Below are 18,806 nucleotides of genomic sequence, written 5' to 3' on the forward strand. Positions count from 1 at the left end.
ATCTAAATTATTAGTTCTCATTTTTCCTTCCAATGTGCATTACTTATTTTTCCCCCATAGATTTTTAAGACCAGGTCATCTAGCCTGATCTCCTTTATGAACATTAAAACTTAAACTACCATCACACTACCCATTCATTTAGCATGGTTAGGTCCCTCTGAAGCTCGTCATAGTCCTCTCTGGACTTGACTAACCGAATAATTTACATTTGAAAACTTTGTCACCTTACTACTCAACCCCTTTTCCAGACTGTACATGCATTGAACACCACCTCTCCTAGTATGGAACCCCATGGCAACCCACTTCAGTTTTTGCATTAATGAAAATTGACCACCTATTCCTAACTCTTTTTTTTTTACATCTCATGTTTTTTGATTCATGACAATATTTTGCCTCTCACCCTATGGCTAATTAGTTTCTTTAAAAGCCTCTGGTGAATGGACCTTTTTGAAAGCCTAAATATCTGAAGGGAATTTCAGAGTTCCACCAAGGACTTTCACTCTAAATTGGAAGTGTTCCAACATTTCAGCCGGGAATAAGTCACACCCAGAGTTCTACAGTATTTGAAGTTGCAATTTTTCAAGGCAAAAGTTGTTAGAGGGTTTGAGACTGTATTAAAATGAAATAGGTTTTTTAAAAAGTTTTTACATGTGAACAGCTCATATATTATGGGTAGGTTTTAGGAGTGGAAGTAAAGGGATGCTGAACAATTATTTTATTAAAAATTTCAGAGAGACTTAGTCTCTCTCTCTCACTTCCCATGTGTCAAGTAACCCACTCTCTCTTTCCAATCCCTCCTTAAAGTGATGACTCAATCTGTAATAGAATATTTAAAAAATAAGTTAGAAATAGTTTTGGGTAGAACTTGTCCCCAGAAGCTTGAGACCAGTTTTTATGATTTAAAAACTTTGTTTCTCTTTCCTCTCTACCTTTGAGTGAGAAGCCCACAAGCAAAGCAGGGCATGACTGTCTACACGAGGAAAACAGTAAAACTGACTATTCTTAGAGTGCTGCCAAATACAAAAAGAAACTTTCAAAAAGATTTTCCCCCCCATCCCCTTTTAGTCACAGTGATCTTCAGTGCAATCTCTAACAGTAATTTTTTTTTCAGTTTTACTTCTAACAGCAATTTTTTTCAGACAAGTGCAGATTTTAGTTACACGTGACCCTTTAAACCAGGGGTTCTCATCGCAAGGTTATTACATGGGGGGGAGGGAGAAAGAGAGAGGTCGGTGTCCACAAGCTGTCAGCCTCCACCCCAAACCCTGCTTTGCCTCCTGTATTTATAATGGTGTTAAATATATTTTAAAAAGTGTTTTTAATTTATAAGGAGGGGGGGGTTGCACTCAGAAGCTTGCTATGTGAAAGGGGTCACCAGTACAAAAGTTTGAGAACCAGTGCTTTAAACCCTATTTTCACTTGGCTTTCTATTACTCATTTCCCACAAAACCTGTCCCCACTTTCACACACCACTTTTTTTTTTTTATACTGTTAGTACCATTTTAGTCTTACATAGATGTAAGCTTCTTTGAGCAGGGAGCTTTTTCACACATATGTAAAGCACACTATACAGCGTATGGTACTGAAATCTTTCAACAAAAAGTTCCACGACATTTTTAGACAGTGATTTAGTGTAGCATATGTAGCAGCCTCAAAACCAGTATGGCAACCAGTCATTCTCAAATAAGCTTGGTATCCAGGATGGATAAAAATAAGTTTTCTTAAAAAAATAAAGCTATTTAAATTAATTTGAAATTGAAAATTTAAATTAAGACCTAAACACAATTAACAGTATTTAAATTAAATTAAAAAAATATGCAAGCAGTATCTTTTGAAACTTGGTGGCAAACAAAGTCAAGCCATTGACTAAGCTCCTGGAATCAGAGCTTGCTGAAGTGCTAAACCAGCAGTCACCTCTTCTGCAGGTACAGAGAGCACAAACCGAGAAACCAATTAGGATTGAAAAAAGCAGGAAAGCTGGTTCGCCCTCTTCCAATCTATGAATAAAAACTAGGTGAGAGAAGGAATTCGCCCTGTAGTAAAATCCTGAAGGACATGGTGACATCTATTCACTAACTACAAATGGTTTTTAAAAGGTAAGTCAGTTTTAAATGTAAAACATGTTTTGGTAAATTTTTTCTTGTGTGTCCAGCACATAAGGTCATTTTCTATTAAAAAAATTAAATGCAGGCTTTTGTCCACTTTTCACTGAATGCCAATTTCCATCGAAAGAGAGTTGACACAAATTACAAGTAAAAACAACAAGGAGTCCAGTGGCACCTTAAAGGCTAACAGATTTATTTGGGCATAAGCTTTCGTGGGCTAGAACCCACTTCACTGGATGCATGGAGTGAAAATTACAGTTGCAGGCATTATTATACTGACACATGAAGAGAAGAGAGTTACCTCACAAGTTAAGAACTAGTGCTGACAGGGCCAATTCCATCAGGGTGGATGTAGTCCACTCCCAATAATAGATGAGGAGGTGTCAATGCCAGGAGAGGCAAAGCTGCTTTTGTAATGAGCCAGCCACTCCCAGTCCCTAATAAAGCCCAAATTAATGGTGTTAAATTTGCAAATGAATTTTAGTTCTACAGTTTCTCTTTGAAGTCTGTTTCTGACTTTTTTTGTTCAGGTATAGCTACTTTTAAATCTGTTATAGAAGGTCCAGGGAAACTGAAGTGTTCTCCTACTGGCTTTTGTATGTTACCATTCCTGATGTCCGATTTGTGTCCATTTATTCTTTTATGTAGGGACTGTCTGGTTTGATCAATGTACATGGCAGAGGGGCATTGCTGGCACATGAGGGATTATATAACATTAGTGGATGTGCAGGTGAATGAGCCACTGATGGTGTTGCTGATGTGGTTGGGTCCTCTGATGGCGTCGCTAGAGTAGATATGGGGACAGAGTAGGCAACGAGGTCTGCTACAGGGATTGGTTCCTGGGTTAGTGTTTCTGTGGTGTGGTATGTAGTTGCTAGTGAGTATTTGCTTAAGGTTGGGGAGCTGTCTGTAAGCGAGGACTGGCCTGCCTCCCAAGGTCTGTGAGAGTGAGGGATCGTTTTCCAGAATAGGTTGTAGATAGTTGATAATGTACTGGAGAGGTGTTAGCTGGGGGCTGTATGTGATGGCCAGTGGCGTTCTGTTATTTTCCTTGTTGGGCCTGTCCTGTTGTCGGTGATCTCTGGGTACCCATCTTGCTCTGTCAATCTGTTTCTTCACTTTCCCAGGTGGGTACTGTAGTTTTAAGAATGCTTGATAAAGATCTTGTAGGTGTTTGTCTCTGTCTGAGGGATTGGAGCAAATTCGGTTGTATCTCAGGGCTTGGCTGTAGACAATGGATCGTGTGATGTGTCCTGGATGGAAGCTGGAGGCATGTAGGTAAGTATAGCAGTCAGTAGGTTTCCGGAAAAGGGTGGTGTTTATGTGACCATCACTTATTTGCACTGTAGTGTCCAGGAAGTGGATCTCTTGTGGGGACTGGTCCAGGCAATGGATCTCTTGTGGGGACTGGTCCAGGCTGAGGTTGATGGTGGGACGGAAGTTGTTGAAATCATGGTGGAATTCCTCAAGGGCTTCTTTTCCATGGGTCCAAATGATGAAGGGGCATCAACGTAGGGCAAGCAGAGGAGGGGCGCTAGGGGACGAGAGCTGAGGAAGCGCTGTTCTAAGTCAGCCATAAAAATGTTGGCATACTGTGGGTTCATGCGGCTACCCATAGCAGTGCCACTAACTTAAAGGTATAAGTTGTCTCTAAATCTGAAATGGTTGTGGGTGAGGACAAAGTCACAAAGCTCAGCCACCAGATGTGCCATGGGCCTCATCAGGGATACTGTTCTTGACAGCTTATAGTCCATCCTCATGTGGAATATTGATATAAAGAGCTTCTACATCCATGGTGGCCAGGATGGTGTTTTCAGGAAGATCACCAATGCATTGTAGTTTCCTCAGGAAGTCAGTGGTGTCTCAAAGATAGCTAGGAGTGCTGGTAGCGTAGGGTCTGAGGACAGAGTCCAAATAGCCAGATAACCCTGCTGTAAGAGTGCCGATGCCTGAGATGATGGGGTGTGGGTTCTAGCCCACGAAAGCTTATGCCCAAATAAATCTGTTAGTCTTTAAGGTGCCACCGGACTCCTTGTTGTTTCTGTGGATACAGACTAACACGGCTACCCCCTGATACTTGACACTATACAAGTACAAAATTAATCTTAGTTAGAAAATGGTGAATGATGCATTTCTAACACAACTAAAAATTAAAAATCTGAATAAACGTCTATTGAGGTATATAATTGCTTAAATAAATGTGTATAAATATAATTTAGATTCCTGGTTACCAAAAAGCACCAAATTTGCTGTAAAGACTATATTTACTTGCACATCAATATGTTTTACTGGTTACCAATCGAAAATCAACTTTTTTTTTTAAATAAAAACAGCAAAAGCACAAATGCAAAATAAAATTAAAGTTGATGATTGAAATTATGGTTTCCTGTTTAAAAATCAGTCTAATTTATTGGTACCTCAAATCATTATGCCCCTTGCGATGCACTTCTATGAAAATTTCTCCCCATTATAAAATATTTTTAAAATTACTGCCTAAACTGTCACAAAAGGTCGACTTAATAAGGTATTCTGTTCCATCTGCAAGCTTCCGAGAAATGATTACATATTACGTAAATCAGTAAGACAAAGACATTAGATCACTGGTGGGCTAATGACATTCCTGGGTAAGAGTGGTTATTATAATGGCTGGCTCTGCTAACCATTTGTTATTTCAGTGTTTGTGTGCAAATGTTACTAGCATGTTTAATTATGTAATTATTGTGTTTTTTGTTTGCACTGTGCAAGCACTGCAGATTCTGTAAGAGTAAGGAATTATAAGCAATATAGCTGAATATTTTTGCGATTGATCATAAAGGAAAATTCAAGGACCATATGCATCTGTCTTCAATTGCCTTTTCACTACAGTGTTTTTATTTATTGTTGTAAGAATCCTTGGGACTAGAACCCAAGTCTGCAGAGTTTAGGATAGCTAATGTTATCACATCGCCACTGAGAGGTCCTACAAAGCCAAGGAGCACTGTGAAAACTAGGCACAGCAAGAAGTGTCGCCCAAAAGGTCCAGAGTGACAGCATCCTGCAGCCTTCTGATTGGCCCATTCTCACTCTTTAACCCTGGATGGTGTCCCAGAATGTTGTCTAAACAACTATGCAGTAGGCCAGAAGTCTAACTCCAGAGCTCACCTCACTTTCTGTTCTCCAGTCTCCAACTCCAGCCTGATGCTGATCCTGACTCCTGCCTGTCCTTCCCACCTCTAGGAATTACTCCAACTCCTTGTTCATTGACTACCACCTCATGATTGTCCTTGACTTGGGGACACCAGCCCAGTCATAGCTGCTAGGCCAGATTGTAAGGGACTGGGGTGTAGGCAATCATGTTGTGATATCATTAAAACTACATTCTCTCTCCACCCCCAAAAGCCACCTTAACTTATTGCAATTTATTGCTCATATAGGACTTCAAGCAGACCCTGAGACTGAACTCCCCCATTTAGCCACACAACAAGTATACAATTCAAGTTGCTCCACATTGTTACACCAGCATGCTTCAACCCTGTTTCAGAAGGACCACCTTCAAGAAAGAAAATGTAGTGGATTCTCCATTCATTCCTGGGTATCTGCCAAAACTACCAACAAGATTACCAGTTACGGTTATGGGTTTATTATGTGGACATCTGTCCAGAAGTACTTAACCAAGGCCAGCTCCTCATATGTTACAGGCCCATCCACCATCAAATCCCTACATCTTTTATTCACTACCAATTTGGGCAAATCCAGACCTGTAATTTAAATATGAAAGATTAAGTAAACCACTACAAATCCAGAGTCATGCAAAGAAAATAAAGCAATTTAAAAACTCGTTTATTTGATTTCTGTTAGTGAATCTAACACTAACAACTCTGGATTAAAAATAATTCAGTTGCCTATGTTGTAAGCTCTGCCATCCATTTAGTTGATTTGCCCAACATCAAAGTTGCTCTGTGCATCAGTTTAACTATCTGTAAAAATATTCACTGACCTTACAAGGTTGTTGTGAGGCTTAATTATGTTTGTAAAGCACCGAGAAACTTGGATGGAAGGCATTATATGCAAAAAATGTCGTCAGAAATGCTAGACTAGATTGGAACAGACATTTTAGGTGACTGAGTCCAACCCACTATGTAAAACAGGAAAGACCACATATATAATCTCAAATAGAAAATATTAAATTTTATAGACTGATGTTAGGATCCAAAATGGATTTCATATACTGCATTATGCAGTATATAAAAAAATCCAGTAAAATATTAATTCACATAAATAGCAGTTTGTGATAATTATGTGTAAGCAACTTCAAAGTCATGACACAACCCAGCCTTAAGAAATTAAACTCTTTGCTTGTCCCATCATGCCTAAGTATTGAATAACATATAGTAATTATTAGAAGATTTAAGAACTCTTACTGCACCATGTGGTTCCTTATGCTGGGTCACAATTTTAAACAGTTGGTTACCTGACTATTAGAATTAACTGAATTATTGAAAAGTACCCCAAAGAGAAGCATCAGAGTGCAAACCTGAACAGCAGCAAATAAGCACGCACTAGGCCAGGGAATTTTTAATACATATTTTTAAAGCACATTGCTTTTTGACTGACTTTAGCTTGTGCACAAAGCACAGCTTTTGCTATTAGTTAGCAATTGAAATTTAACATGACAGCTTAAGCAAAATAGCTTTGGTTAACCCAGTTCAGTCCCTAGTGGACAAAACAAGTATTACAAAGCCCCCAAAACATTTTATGACAGCCGTCATCCTTATCTGAGAAGGCTAGGCCCAAGTTAAGATAACACACTGCATGTTTTAACTCCATCTCACTAGCAATGAGAGCAGATTTCATAGGCCATTCATTATAATCATTGCAGCTAATGTTATCCTGATTGCACATAAGTTAAGACTAAAATATTTTGTCCAACATTCAAAAATGCAAGTACATAGAATACCATATAAAACAGATTTTAGCCATTTATAATGCTTTGTTTTTGGGACAGTTGCTCAAAATGACATGTTCACCACTAAAATTGTAAGCCTTTTACCGAATATAAAATACACTGTACATATTAGAAAGACTAAACATTTGTTTATACACAATGAACTGTGCTTTAGGAAAAACAACAATTCTCTTAGAGAAATGCAACCTAAATTTAAGGTAAGATGTTTTCAAAATAAACATTTGCTTATGGTAACTTTTTCAGGTTTTATAATTTCAGTTTTTGTATTACATAGAATAAGACTTCTGACATCATGCTTTCACAGGAATGAACAATGAACATGGGCAATCTTCAGGATTCACCAGTTCCCTCTGCTAACAATTTTATGTTTTTATAATGTTTAAAAAATCCTGTTCTCAAGCTTTTCCTTTAGCAGGGCTTTATCAATTTAACTGAAAATCAGAATTCCTGATGACAACATACACCTTACTTGCTTCAAATGTGACCATACTGACTATTTAGAGGGAAACTTCAAGCCAGTTGCAGTTTACAGGAACTTGCAGAAACCCAACCCTTGATTAAAATAATCTAGTATTTCATTAATTGTTCTCCCCCCTTTCAAACACAAACGGACTTACCTTGCCTGTCTTGTGGTCGAACCAGACAAGGGCATGGTTCCTGGACAACACTTTACAGTCAAAAGTAGCATTATTCTGAGCTGGCCGGCAGCGAGCCACCGAACGGCCAATTTTGACAGGCTCATCCAGGTAGACATGACGCTCCTGAAATGGGTGAGAGTTCGGGCGGCAAGTGAAGATAGCCAAGGCTGAAGGCATCGAGGACAGATTGGGGATGTCACGCCAAACAGGGATGAAGAGAAACTCTTCCTGATCCAGACTGCCTTCCAAAAATTTTTATCCCAAATCTCCCCCACAATTTTACATTAAAGCAGGACAAATGTTACCTGTACATGAGATGCCTAACAACTCATTGTTGCAGTGTGTAAACTGATCCTGGCAATAATCCAGTGAAAAAGCCCCATTATGTCCTTTAACAGTATTAGCAGCACCCTGGAAAAAATCTAGAAGGCGCAACTTTCAATCCATGCTCATCAGGAAGAACAGGAACAAACATCTGACTTCACAGAAGAGAAGCAAGACTCCCCAAAGGTGGAGATGTCTTTAAATCCAAGTAGATGAGTCACACATAAATACTTGTGTTGGGGATTCAGACTGCCTTCTTTTTTTTCCTTCTTCTGTAAACAGCACTTACCAAAAATTTGACCAATGCAGCATGAAAGCAAGGAAAGATTTAGGGGTCGGGAGCCAGGGGATAAAAAACGTTTAGCGTCCAGCCAGCCTCACAGCCCAGATCAAGAGATGGAGAATGCGTATGAAGCATTCGCTCCACAAAAGACAGTCAGTTTAGTTGATCCACATGGCAGTCCACATTTCATCTTCTTCAGACATTAAGATAAAGTAGCGTGGGTGGTCCTCGACTAGAGGTAGCAAAGCTGCACTGTTCTCTTCCCCTACACCAGAAAAAGCTGACCTGAGGCTAGAGTTGCAATTGGCCACTCAGGTATGGAATTTGATAAAGAGTGGAGAGGGGCTTCAAACTCTTCTCCACCCCCGGAGAAACTAAGAGGAAGGGTCTTCCAGGACGAACTGAAGGGGTGAGGGCCTCCTCAACTGGGAGGGGAGTGGCAGCCAGGGGATTTGCAGGCGCTCACGAAGGTTGGGCTGACAGAAGAAGGGATCGCCCCTCAGACGGGGGACAGAGGTGGATGTCTCAGTGAGGCGGGCCGCCTTAGGAGGGCGGAGGGGTGTCTCTCACGGGGGCTTGCTACAATAAGTCCCAGGGAGGAATCTCCCGGAGGTCTCCCGCCGCCCGGCCAAAGGGGGAGGGATCTGTTCCGCTCAGGGTCTCCGCAGGTGGCTGCGCATCGGGATGCCGTTTGTCACTCTCTCCTGAGGAGCGGGGTCTCCGCTGGCCCAGCGGGGCTGGCCCTGCTCCGGCTGCGGGGGAGGCCTGGAAGCCGGGCCCGGATGCCTCCCGCTCAGTGTCGTTCTCAGGCGGCCGCCGACAACGAAAACTTTCTTCTGACCTGCAAAACCAAAACAAACCCGATCAGGCTGAGCCCCGGCCTGGCGGCCCCCTCCCCCGGCCCGGAGCTCCCCGGCCCAGCGAACGGCAGAGGGGCAGGCGAGCGCTCCTCTCCCTCCCTTCTTACCTTCCCAACAGCAGCCGCCGCCATAGTGACTGGAAACCTACCCGGTGTAGCAGCCGCGCTGCCGGGGAGAGGAAGGGGGGAGGGAGGGCTGGCACCCGGGAGAGGGAGGAGCCGCTGTGAACTGAGCCTGACCGAAGGATACGCCAGCGACCGCCTACCCTCTCCTGCGCAAGCGCCGGGCTCGCTCGCACAGCAGTGCGCCGATGTGGAGCGCGCGCACCTGCGTGCTGTGGCAAATGAAGCCCCGGCGGAACTTTGTTCCCCAGCCCTGACCCTGATGTCTCCTGTGGGCTCCGCTTCCGGGTTGGGGGGGGGCGGTGTGAGGAGAAGCGAGGGGAACGGGGACGGCGCTTTGAGGGTGTGGGGTGGGGCGGGGCCGAGAGAGGCTTTCCCGAGGAGCTGGCAAAGAGGAATGTTGTGCTCTGTGAAGAGCCGGTGCAGGGACGTTTCCCGCAGAAGAGGGGCTGTTGCTCTGGGGCTGATGGAGGAGGAGGAGGAGGAGGAGGAGGAGGAGAAGAAGAAGGGGAAAAGCCATCGCCCCAAGGCTGGAGAGGGAGGTTCCACTGAGGAAAGGTTAGAAGGTAGCGCAGTCAGGACTCAGAGATGCTGCCCCTGAAAGTGAGGCTGGCTGAGCAGGGCCCCAATGCCCTTTCTCCACCCACACAGTGGGGAAGTTGCTAAAAACTCACCCGTTTCATGGGGCTGCATTTCATCTTAGTTTAAATAAAGCTCTAAGGCAGGACTGCACTTACAAACCTAAGTGTACTTTTCATGCACATAAAAATTTAGTTCCTCCCTTCACGACCCCCTGTGTTCCCTCTATATCTTCTTGCCTTAGCCTCAACTTTTACATTCTTATCACCATGACATGAAACCTACAGCACTTACTTGCTAAATGTTGTGCAATAAGTCTATATTTTGGAGTGTCTCAGTGCAATCACAGCTTCTGATGGCTACAGAATAAGATGTGGAAAAGACATTAGCATGACTGAATTGAAGAGGAAAGGCCAGGAGAGAACAGAGATTGGTGAGTCATCAAATACAGCTGTAATTTTGTCACAGGTCATGGTGATCACAGAAATCATGAATTTGAATTGTCTGTGAAATATTGGAAATGACTGTAAAAAACACATTTGATTAGGCCCCCCCCCAAATTGAGTGGCATGGAAACCTGGCACGAGGTCACAACACCACTCAGGTTTGGCTCGTTCACATTTCCGTAGGGACAGGCAAGCCAAACCTGAGTGATGCTGTGATGTGACCCCATGCACCAGGTTGCATTTCCCAGAGCAGGGAGCCAGGCCTAGTCGCATGGGAAAGGAGCCTCTCCTGCAGGATTAGTGCGGAGGTTGGCTCTCTCTCCAACACATTCCAGACTCACCTTTCAGTACCTACGCTATATTCTTGTGTATGTTGATGTAGCAAAACCTACATTATTTAGTGACTTACTTATTTTTCCCCACACCTCTGCTGTGAAATTTACTAAAAATTTCCATACCAAACTCATAACCTTAATCAGCAATATAATAACACCTCGCTCTTATATAGTGCTTTTCAGAAGCCTGTCTGAAAGCATTTTAGAAAGGAAGTCAACATTATTATCCCCATTTTACAGATAGGCACAGAGCAAGGAAGACGGCAGAGTCAAGAAGAGAACCCAGTTTTCCGAAGTCCTAGTTTAGTGGTTTATTCACTTGGCTATGCTGCCTCTCTAAAGCAATCTAGTAGAAGATGGTTAAAGAACTAGAAATTGAAGCCATGGTAGCAGATAAGATCATTCCATGGCAGGGTATATAGAAAGAAGAGAGAACCAACGACATAGCTTTGAAGGATGCCATTGGAGAGAGGTGAGGAGAATGAGACACAACCATTTGAAAAAGACATAGTGAACAGTCAGTGACGTTGGGAGGAACTGGATGAATCAAAAGCCCAAGCAGATGAGGGAGTGATTGACAGTAACGGAAAGGTCAAACCAAAAAAAAAAAAATATGAAGCTAAGGTCTTTGCGCTTGGCAAGAAAAGTGATCTTAGGGGAGTGGAGGGTATAGAAGCCAGATGACAGTGAATCAAATAAGGAGTCAGGGACAGGGAAGTCAAATCTAAGGTGAAAAACAAGAGGGCATGATTTTGGAAATAAAAGGGTAATGGGTATGTCACAGTAGAAGCAAGATGGATCTACACAAATGAATCTCAAACTTCAAGACCTTGCTTATCACTTCCAAGACTCAAAAGTATTTGGCATACCGCCTTCATAATTGTCATCAACGATTTTTAGTGGATTGTTATTCTTACTCTATACCTCAAATTTACCCATATACCATGTGACTGAGGCCCACATACCACAAGTTGAAAATCAGTTCTCTAGCAAGTTTTTATTATCTAGGCTACTGTGTTAAGGTATGCTGTATGAAAGTAGGAAGAAAATAAAGGAGATCAGGGAGAGGGAGGAAGCGGTAGAAAGTGCAGCAGAATTTAGATTCATTTGAGGAAAGAGATTTAGAGACGAGAAGCAGATATAAGGACATTTTAAAGTTAGCAAGTATAGTGAAAAACGAGATAAGGGAGCATAGCTGTCCAATTCTCAGCCTGGGCTCTGCCAAAATCTCCCCACTGATGTAAAATAAACACATGTTAAGTATTTGAGAGATTGGGGCCTTATCCATCTCCTCTCTAAATCCTATTCTTTTCATCTCTTTCCATATGGAAGTCTCTCCATGCTGCTATTTAATTTCATTGCCAGTCTCTGGACCCCTCTGTTTCTGCTGTGTCCTACTTGACATTGGCTGACCATTGTTCCAGGTGAGTGTGTACTACTGGTTTATATAATTGCACTATAATATTATTTTCGATATCATTCTTATACCAGGAGTTCTGAACCTTTTTTAAACTGCAAGCCAATTTTCCATATTAGGACCTGTATATCAGCAACATCCCACCCATTTAGCTAGGATCTAGCTGGTAGCCCCCTCCCATTTTGCAGTTTGAAAAGGCAGGGTGGTCATGACCCCTAGACAAATGCTCACAACTTCCAGTGTGAATACCTCTTCCTTATACAGCCAAATAATTTGTTTTCCTTTTTGATCACTACTGCACAATAATCAGATCTTTCCACTGAGTTGCACATAACACCCAGATCTTTTCCCTAAATGGTTACAGTTAATTTGGAATTCATGGGGGCCACTGCAGCAAAAGATGCTGAGATTTTGAGGCAGTCCTTAGGACCTGAGAAACTCCATGCTATCCTGAGACGCTTAGGCCAAATTCCTAGGCAGGTGTGGATATGACTTAACTGCCTCTTCATTCCATTGGCCTCACATAGACACCAACTGCCTAGAAAGAGAAATGTGATTGTGCCCTCCTTTCCATTTCCCTCATGCAATATGGTTATACAGTGTGGCCTTATTGCCATTAGCTATGATGGCTGTCATCCATAAAATTTTATGGGCTTCCTGACTTTAACTAAGATGGCCACTGGAATGGCCACTTTACCCATACCTAATATGGCTGCCAAATCTTACTGCCTTTTATGTCATGTGTGGCAAGGGGTGGTTTGCCTAAATTGAGCATGTGCCAGCCAGTCAGTTATCTTTATTCCTGGCAAGCAATCTACAACTTCACATTCTGATGGGTAAAAATACCCAGCCACCTATTTCTACCCTGGACCTAGAGAGGGACACTTTCTGAGAGGTACTGAACACCTCAAAAAATACCCACATGCTGGTTTTGTTTGTGTGGTCTTCCTCATTCTGCTTTTACTGAAAACATTTATTTTTATTCATTTATTTTTGTGTGTTTGTTTTTTAAGTAAAAAGGCTGCTATCTGAAGAATACCATAGCACTGGATGTTTAAATTAGCTACAACTGTAAAATTATAAATATATACGGGGTGAAAGTAACTTAAAGGAATTGCCGGTACTCTGCAGTCCTGAGAAGGGGGCGGGGCCGCAACCGGAAGAGGTGTGGCCTCTACCAGAAGAGGCAAGGCCTTTAAATCACTGGGCCCTTTAAATCACTCCCTGAGCTCCCATCTGCAGAGGTGGCTGGGAGCCCTGGGGTTTGGGGGCGATTTAAAGGGCCCGGGGCTCGAGCTGCTGCTACTGCAGCAGAGCCCCAGGCCCTTTAAATTGCCGACGGAGCCCTGGGTGTCCAGCAGCAGGGCCCGGGGCTCCGTCTACCACTACCCTCCAGGGCCCTTTAAATCAGCTCCAGCAGCTATTTAAAGGGCCCGGGGTAGTAGAGGCAGTGGGAGCCCCGAACGCTTTAAATAGCCCCGGGAGCCCCGCCGCCACTACCCCAGGACTCCGGCAGGCTCCGGGGGCGATTTACAGGGCCTGGGGCTCCCGCTGCCTCTACCGCCCGGGCACTTTAAATTGTCCCCGGAGCCCTGGCGTAGTGGCAGCGAGACTACAGCGGTGATTTAAAGGGCCCAGGGCGGTAGCGGCAGCAGGAGCCCTGGGCACTTTAAATCGCCACCTGAGCCCTGCTGCTGCTACCCCAGGGCTCCGGCAGTGGGGCTCTGGTGGCAATTCAAAGGGCCCGGGGCTCCAGCTGCTGCTGGGAGCCCCAGGCCCTTTAAATTGCTACCTGGGGAAGCCGGTCTGCCCTGGTACGGCTCACCGGCTCTTGCCGGCAGGGGTGGCAGGTTTGTAGAAATTTTGGTGGTACCCAGAACCTGCCTCTGCCCAAGCTCTGCCCCCCCACCAAAGTCCACCCCCCCCCACCTGCCCAAGTCTCTGGGAGGGAGTTTGGGTGGGGGGAGAGGAGGTCTGGAATGCAGGCCCTGGGTTGGGGCAGGGGATTGGGGTGCAGAAGGGGTGCAAGGTGTAGGCTCTGGGAGGGAGTTTGGGGATGGGGGGGTGCGGAGGGAGGAGGTGCAGGTTCTGGGAGGGGGGTTTGGGGATGGGAGGGGGTGCAGGGGTGAGGCTGGGGATGGGTTTGGGGTGTGGCTTGGAATGAGGGGTGTGGGAGGGGGCTCAGGGCTGAGGCAGAGGGTGCGGGGGGGATGAGGGCTCTGGCTGGAGATGAGGGGTTTGGGGTGTTGGAGAGGCTCAGGGCTAGGGCAGAGGGTTGGGGATGAGGGCTCTGGCTGGGGGTATGGGCTCTGGGGTGGGGCAGGGCTGGAGATGAGTTTGGGGTGCAGGGAGGCTGCCCCACGCCTGGAGCCAGAGAGGAGGACTCCCTCCAGCCCTCTTCCCCCCGGCAGCAGCGAGCTCTGGGAGAGGGAACCCCCTTTCCCCCTTAGCAGCACACTCACCCCCACCACTGTCACTGCATGTGCTCCTAGGGCCCCTCTCAGGTCCAGGAATCTCCCTCACCTCCCCTGTGGTGGGTGCCGTGAGCAGGGGGGCTGCCATCACATGTGCACCTCATCCCCTGCTGCTGGCCCTCACTGTAGCCTCACTGGGGATGGGAGATGGGGCTGCCCCTTGCCCAGCATGGGGCAGGAGCGGTGATTGCGGGCAGGGAGGGTGACTGTACTGGTGGAGGGTCCCGCTGGAAAATGAAAGGGTCTGAGGGGGAAGGGCAGGGGAAGAGCAGCCTGCCCTGCCACTTTTGAATAGGGGGCACTAGGACCCTGCGGCGGCAGTTAATGCAGGGAGGCAGCATGGTGCTGCAGGGGAGAGACAGGGACGCTCTGCTCTGGACCCGGGAGGAGGAGGTGGGTAACCCAGCCCTGAACATTAGTGGAGCCACGAGCCCATATAATTCGCCTCCGCTGCTTGCCGGTACGCTGTACCGGAGCGTACCGGCTTACTTTCACCTCTGAATATATACATTGAACTTAAATATGATAATTAATGGAATTTCTCCACTATATGTGCATTCTCCATTCCATTCTGCCATCTTCCTTTACAACGAACTTTATTTCTTCGTCTTGATTGACTCAAATGCCTACAAACACCAATGATTTTTCTCTTCCTTTGATTCCTTCCTCAAACCCTCTTTCCTTTCTAAGTAAGATCTTTCTAAAAAATTCAAAGAAAAAATGCTATTTGGCAGGAATTCTCTGCTTACACCCTTCTCTACTTTTCATCATCAGAACTTCCTCCCTGTGATGGGACACATCCACATCCCAGTGATAGGCTAGCAAGTATTCCTGTACTCAGGTAGTGCCAATTACGTGCACCTGCAGAACATGTGCCTCTTGGAAAAGGCAAAGGTGACATTCTCCCTCTCCTCCTTCAACAAGGAGGACATTGCCCAGAAGGAGAGGCTGCTCTGGAGCTCAAGTACTAAAGGGAGCCCAGCCTGAAGCAGTGGCTAGCCTTTCCTCTCTCCATTCCTCTTTACCCCTCCCCCTCACTTTGAGGTACAGACTAACACTACAAGCCTGATACAGTGAGGGACCCAGGAGGGCTGCTCCCAGCCAATAACCTGTGTCAGAACCCAGGGAGTGCCACCAGTGACTAGAAGTAATTGGATTCAGAAACGATGCTGGAAGTCAGCTGAACTCCTGCTGGGAACAGAGAGATTGTCCAGGAGTGGGGGCGCCCATAAGAGACCCAGGGGCAAGAGACAAAGAGATTTTGGCAGAGCCCAGGCTGAGAATTGGACAGCTATGCTCCCTTATCTCGTTTTTCACTATACTTGCTAACTTTAAAATGTCCTTATATCTGCTTCTCGTCTCTAAATCTCTTTCCTCAAATGAATCTAAATTCTGCTGCACTTTCTACCGCTTCCTCCCTCTCCCTGATCTCCTTTATTTTCTTCCTACTTTCATACAGCATACCTTAACACAGTAGCCTAGATAATAAAAACTTGCTAGAGAACTGATTTTCAACTTGTGGTATGTGGGCCTCAGTCACATGGTATATGGGTAAATTTGAGGTATAGGGTAAGAATAACAATCTACTAAAAATTGTTGATGACAATTATAAAGGCGGTATGCCAAATACTTTTGAGTCTTGGAAGTGATAAGCAAGGTCTTGAAGTTTGAAATTCATTTGTGTAGATCCATCTTGCTTCTACTATGACATACCCATTACCCTTTTATTTCCAAAATCATGCCCTCTTGTTTTTCACCTTAGATTTGACTTCCCTGTCCCTAACTCCTTATTTGATTCACTAGAGGGTTAATATGTTAATATTTAATATGTGTGGAAAGTATACAATATTGTAAGAAGTTTCCTTTTTGCTGCTATGATGCAGTGATTGGAAATGTAATAAATCTTTTTTTAGGTAGCAGAAGTGCTTTCACAAAATTAATTAATCAAGGGGAAACAGCATTGTGACATTTTGGTCACCCACTCTGTCATTTGTTGAAATGGTCCTGTTGCAATACTTAGTAGAGTAGCTAGTATTATTTGAATGCATGGTAATTCAAGCTTCCAGAGTGTCCATGGGTGCCAATGATGTAGCAGCAGAGCATATCAGTTCTGAATTGTGCAGTGATCCAGTCTGAATCCCTGAAGAGCTTTTTGTCTGAGAGCTGTACAACACAGATGTATGGCCTACAAATATGTTCTGTAGTAGGCTGTCACTTTCTTTGCTGATGCATTGGAAACATATAATGAAAGAGCACGTCCCCAGAATGCTAATCTTTGGTTGATTGCAGTGACAGAGAAGTATTCACTAATGGGTTATTTTCTGTTTTAATGGTTGGTGTTGACAGATAAAGGGCCAGATTGTACTTGGCCTTTGTGCGGATAAGTATGTGTTGGGGAAGGCAAGAAGCCTGTCACAAATGCAGTACATCGAAGGACTGGTCTATACTTAAAAGTTTCACTAGTACAGTTATTGGTTCGGAGTGTAATTTTTACCAACATAATTATGCCAGTAAAAGCCCTAGTGTCTGTGGATGCAATTATACCAGTATAAAAATGCCTTATACTGGTATGACTTATTCCATTTCCTGAAACTCCACAAGTTTAACTGGTATAACTGCATCCACACTAGGGGACTTTTCCCACTTTAAGTATATTGGCATAGTTAAAGCAGCAAAATTTAGGTCCTTAGGGCATGTCTGCATATCTTTGTTGTATCAATTTAACTATATCAGTTTAGAAATTATAACTATATCTATTTACTGAAACAATCTATATTAATATAAACACCTTTATACTGATATAACTGCATCCACACTGCAGATTGCATTATATTTAATTATATTGGTTTCCAAACAGTAGTTTAAAACCAGCATGACTGGTCTGAAAATCCTGTTAGCAATGACTGAAGAAGAAGTTGCTGCTGCAACAGTCCCTAATCAGTGTTTGGCATTACTCTGCTGAGAAGTGGACTTTCACACCTTCACGCCTCACTGAAGCTGAGGCTTAAGGGCACATGGCCTGCCAGCACAGGGCAAGAGAGTAGCTGCTATCTGAGAAATAACCAGTGTAGGTTTGAAGTCTAAAGTTGTATAGATCTGAGGAAGTCCCGTCCCATCTGCTGTGCAAGACAACTAAGCAAAATGATAAAAGCAGGACATCTATTATGTGTGAAATGTCTGTAATGATATGTACAAGTGTAATTAGAGGAAACTATTGTATTTAGAAAAAATAATGTTACTTATTCAAAAAAGAAAGTACCGTTTAAAATATTAATATGTTTGTTGCTTTTTTTCATTCCTTTAAAGACACACTGTCAACCTGTTAAGGCCCCACACTTTCCTTAATGGAAAGTAAAACCCACTTACTGCACCTGGAAAAGGACTTTTTAATAATAACCCCACTCACAAATCTTTGTTACCTTGGAATTATGGTTGAAAAAAACTATCACTTCAGAGAAGACACATAAAACCTTGAGAAAACATTGTTTCTCAGAAAACAAATATTAGCCTGAAAATGCAAAGGACCCTCTAGTGGCTTGGGTGGCATTGATATGACCCAATAAATACATCCTAAAGCAAAAAACAGCTAGTATGGGGGTGCTGAGAACATCACGGAGTTCAAAATATATGCAGAAATGGCTTTTAATGACTTCCCCATTTCACAGATAGGGAATGGAGCACAGAGTAATCTAATGACTTGTACAGAGGAGGGCAGGAGCCAGGAATAGGACCCAGATCTTTTAAATCTCAGTCTAATGTCTTAACCAGGAACAACAGTATGTCTCAAATAATCAAGCCCCTGCCACTGCAGGGCTTTCAAGCGTTGGTTCACCTCAGTACCTTCTGTTCTCTATCTGTGACACACTAGTTGAATCCCCCTGAGGGCAGTAACACTTCGGTCTAATTCTGGTTGTTTGGGCTTGGTGCACAGGTGAGGGGTGGTGTCCAGTGTCCTGATGAACAGGGACCTGGCAGTCTCTTCTTGCCTTAAACTCTGTGACAAGCGACATAGCATGAGCCGTGGCAGCCAACAAGCAAGAGGGCACAGCGTGGGCTGTGGCAACCAGCAAGACGGAGGAACTGGCCCCGTGACAATTGTGAGGCCAGGGGTCAGGTACCATGAAAGGGCCAAAGGTGGGATCACGACTGTTAAAGAGGGACTGGGTCAGGCAGGTCTCCCCTCCTCTGTGGGGCCACAGCGGGCAGGGCGACAGTGGTCGAAGTTCAGGGCCTGCCCTGAACCTCCAGCCCCAGTGGCTGGACGGACCCTCTCGCCTC

The 18,806-nt window shown here is 44.3% G+C and overlaps 1 protein-coding gene across 31 annotated transcripts in view; it reads right to left on the bottom strand.

The window, feature by feature from the left end:
• LOC102929319 (sarcolemma associated protein) overlaps positions 1-9,589 on the bottom strand; it is a 165,186-nt gene extending 155,597 nt beyond the window's left edge. For 12 of the 31 annotated variants that reach the window (XM_043550389.1, XM_037905707.2, XM_037905701.2 and 9 more), the window contains exons 1-2: positions 9,263-9,464; positions 7,668-9,136 (exon numbers count right to left, since the gene is read on the bottom strand). In XM_043550389.1, coding sequence (XP_043406324.1) covers positions 7,668-7,865 — 198 coding nt within the window. In that variant the 5' untranslated portion in view covers positions 7,866-9,136; positions 9,263-9,464. Of the gene's footprint in view, positions 1-7,667; positions 9,137-9,262 lie in introns of all 31 variants that reach the window. The other 19 variants (XM_043550386.1, XM_037905704.2, XM_037905693.2 and 16 more) reach the window with 11 other exon arrangements.
• Positions 9,590-18,806: the final 9,217 nt, after the last annotated feature.

This window comes from Chelonia mydas, chromosome 7, assembly GCF_015237465.2.
Source record: "Chelonia mydas isolate rCheMyd1 chromosome 7, rCheMyd1.pri.v2, whole genome shotgun sequence".
NCBI lineage: Eukaryota > Metazoa > Chordata > Testudines > Cheloniidae > Chelonia > Chelonia mydas.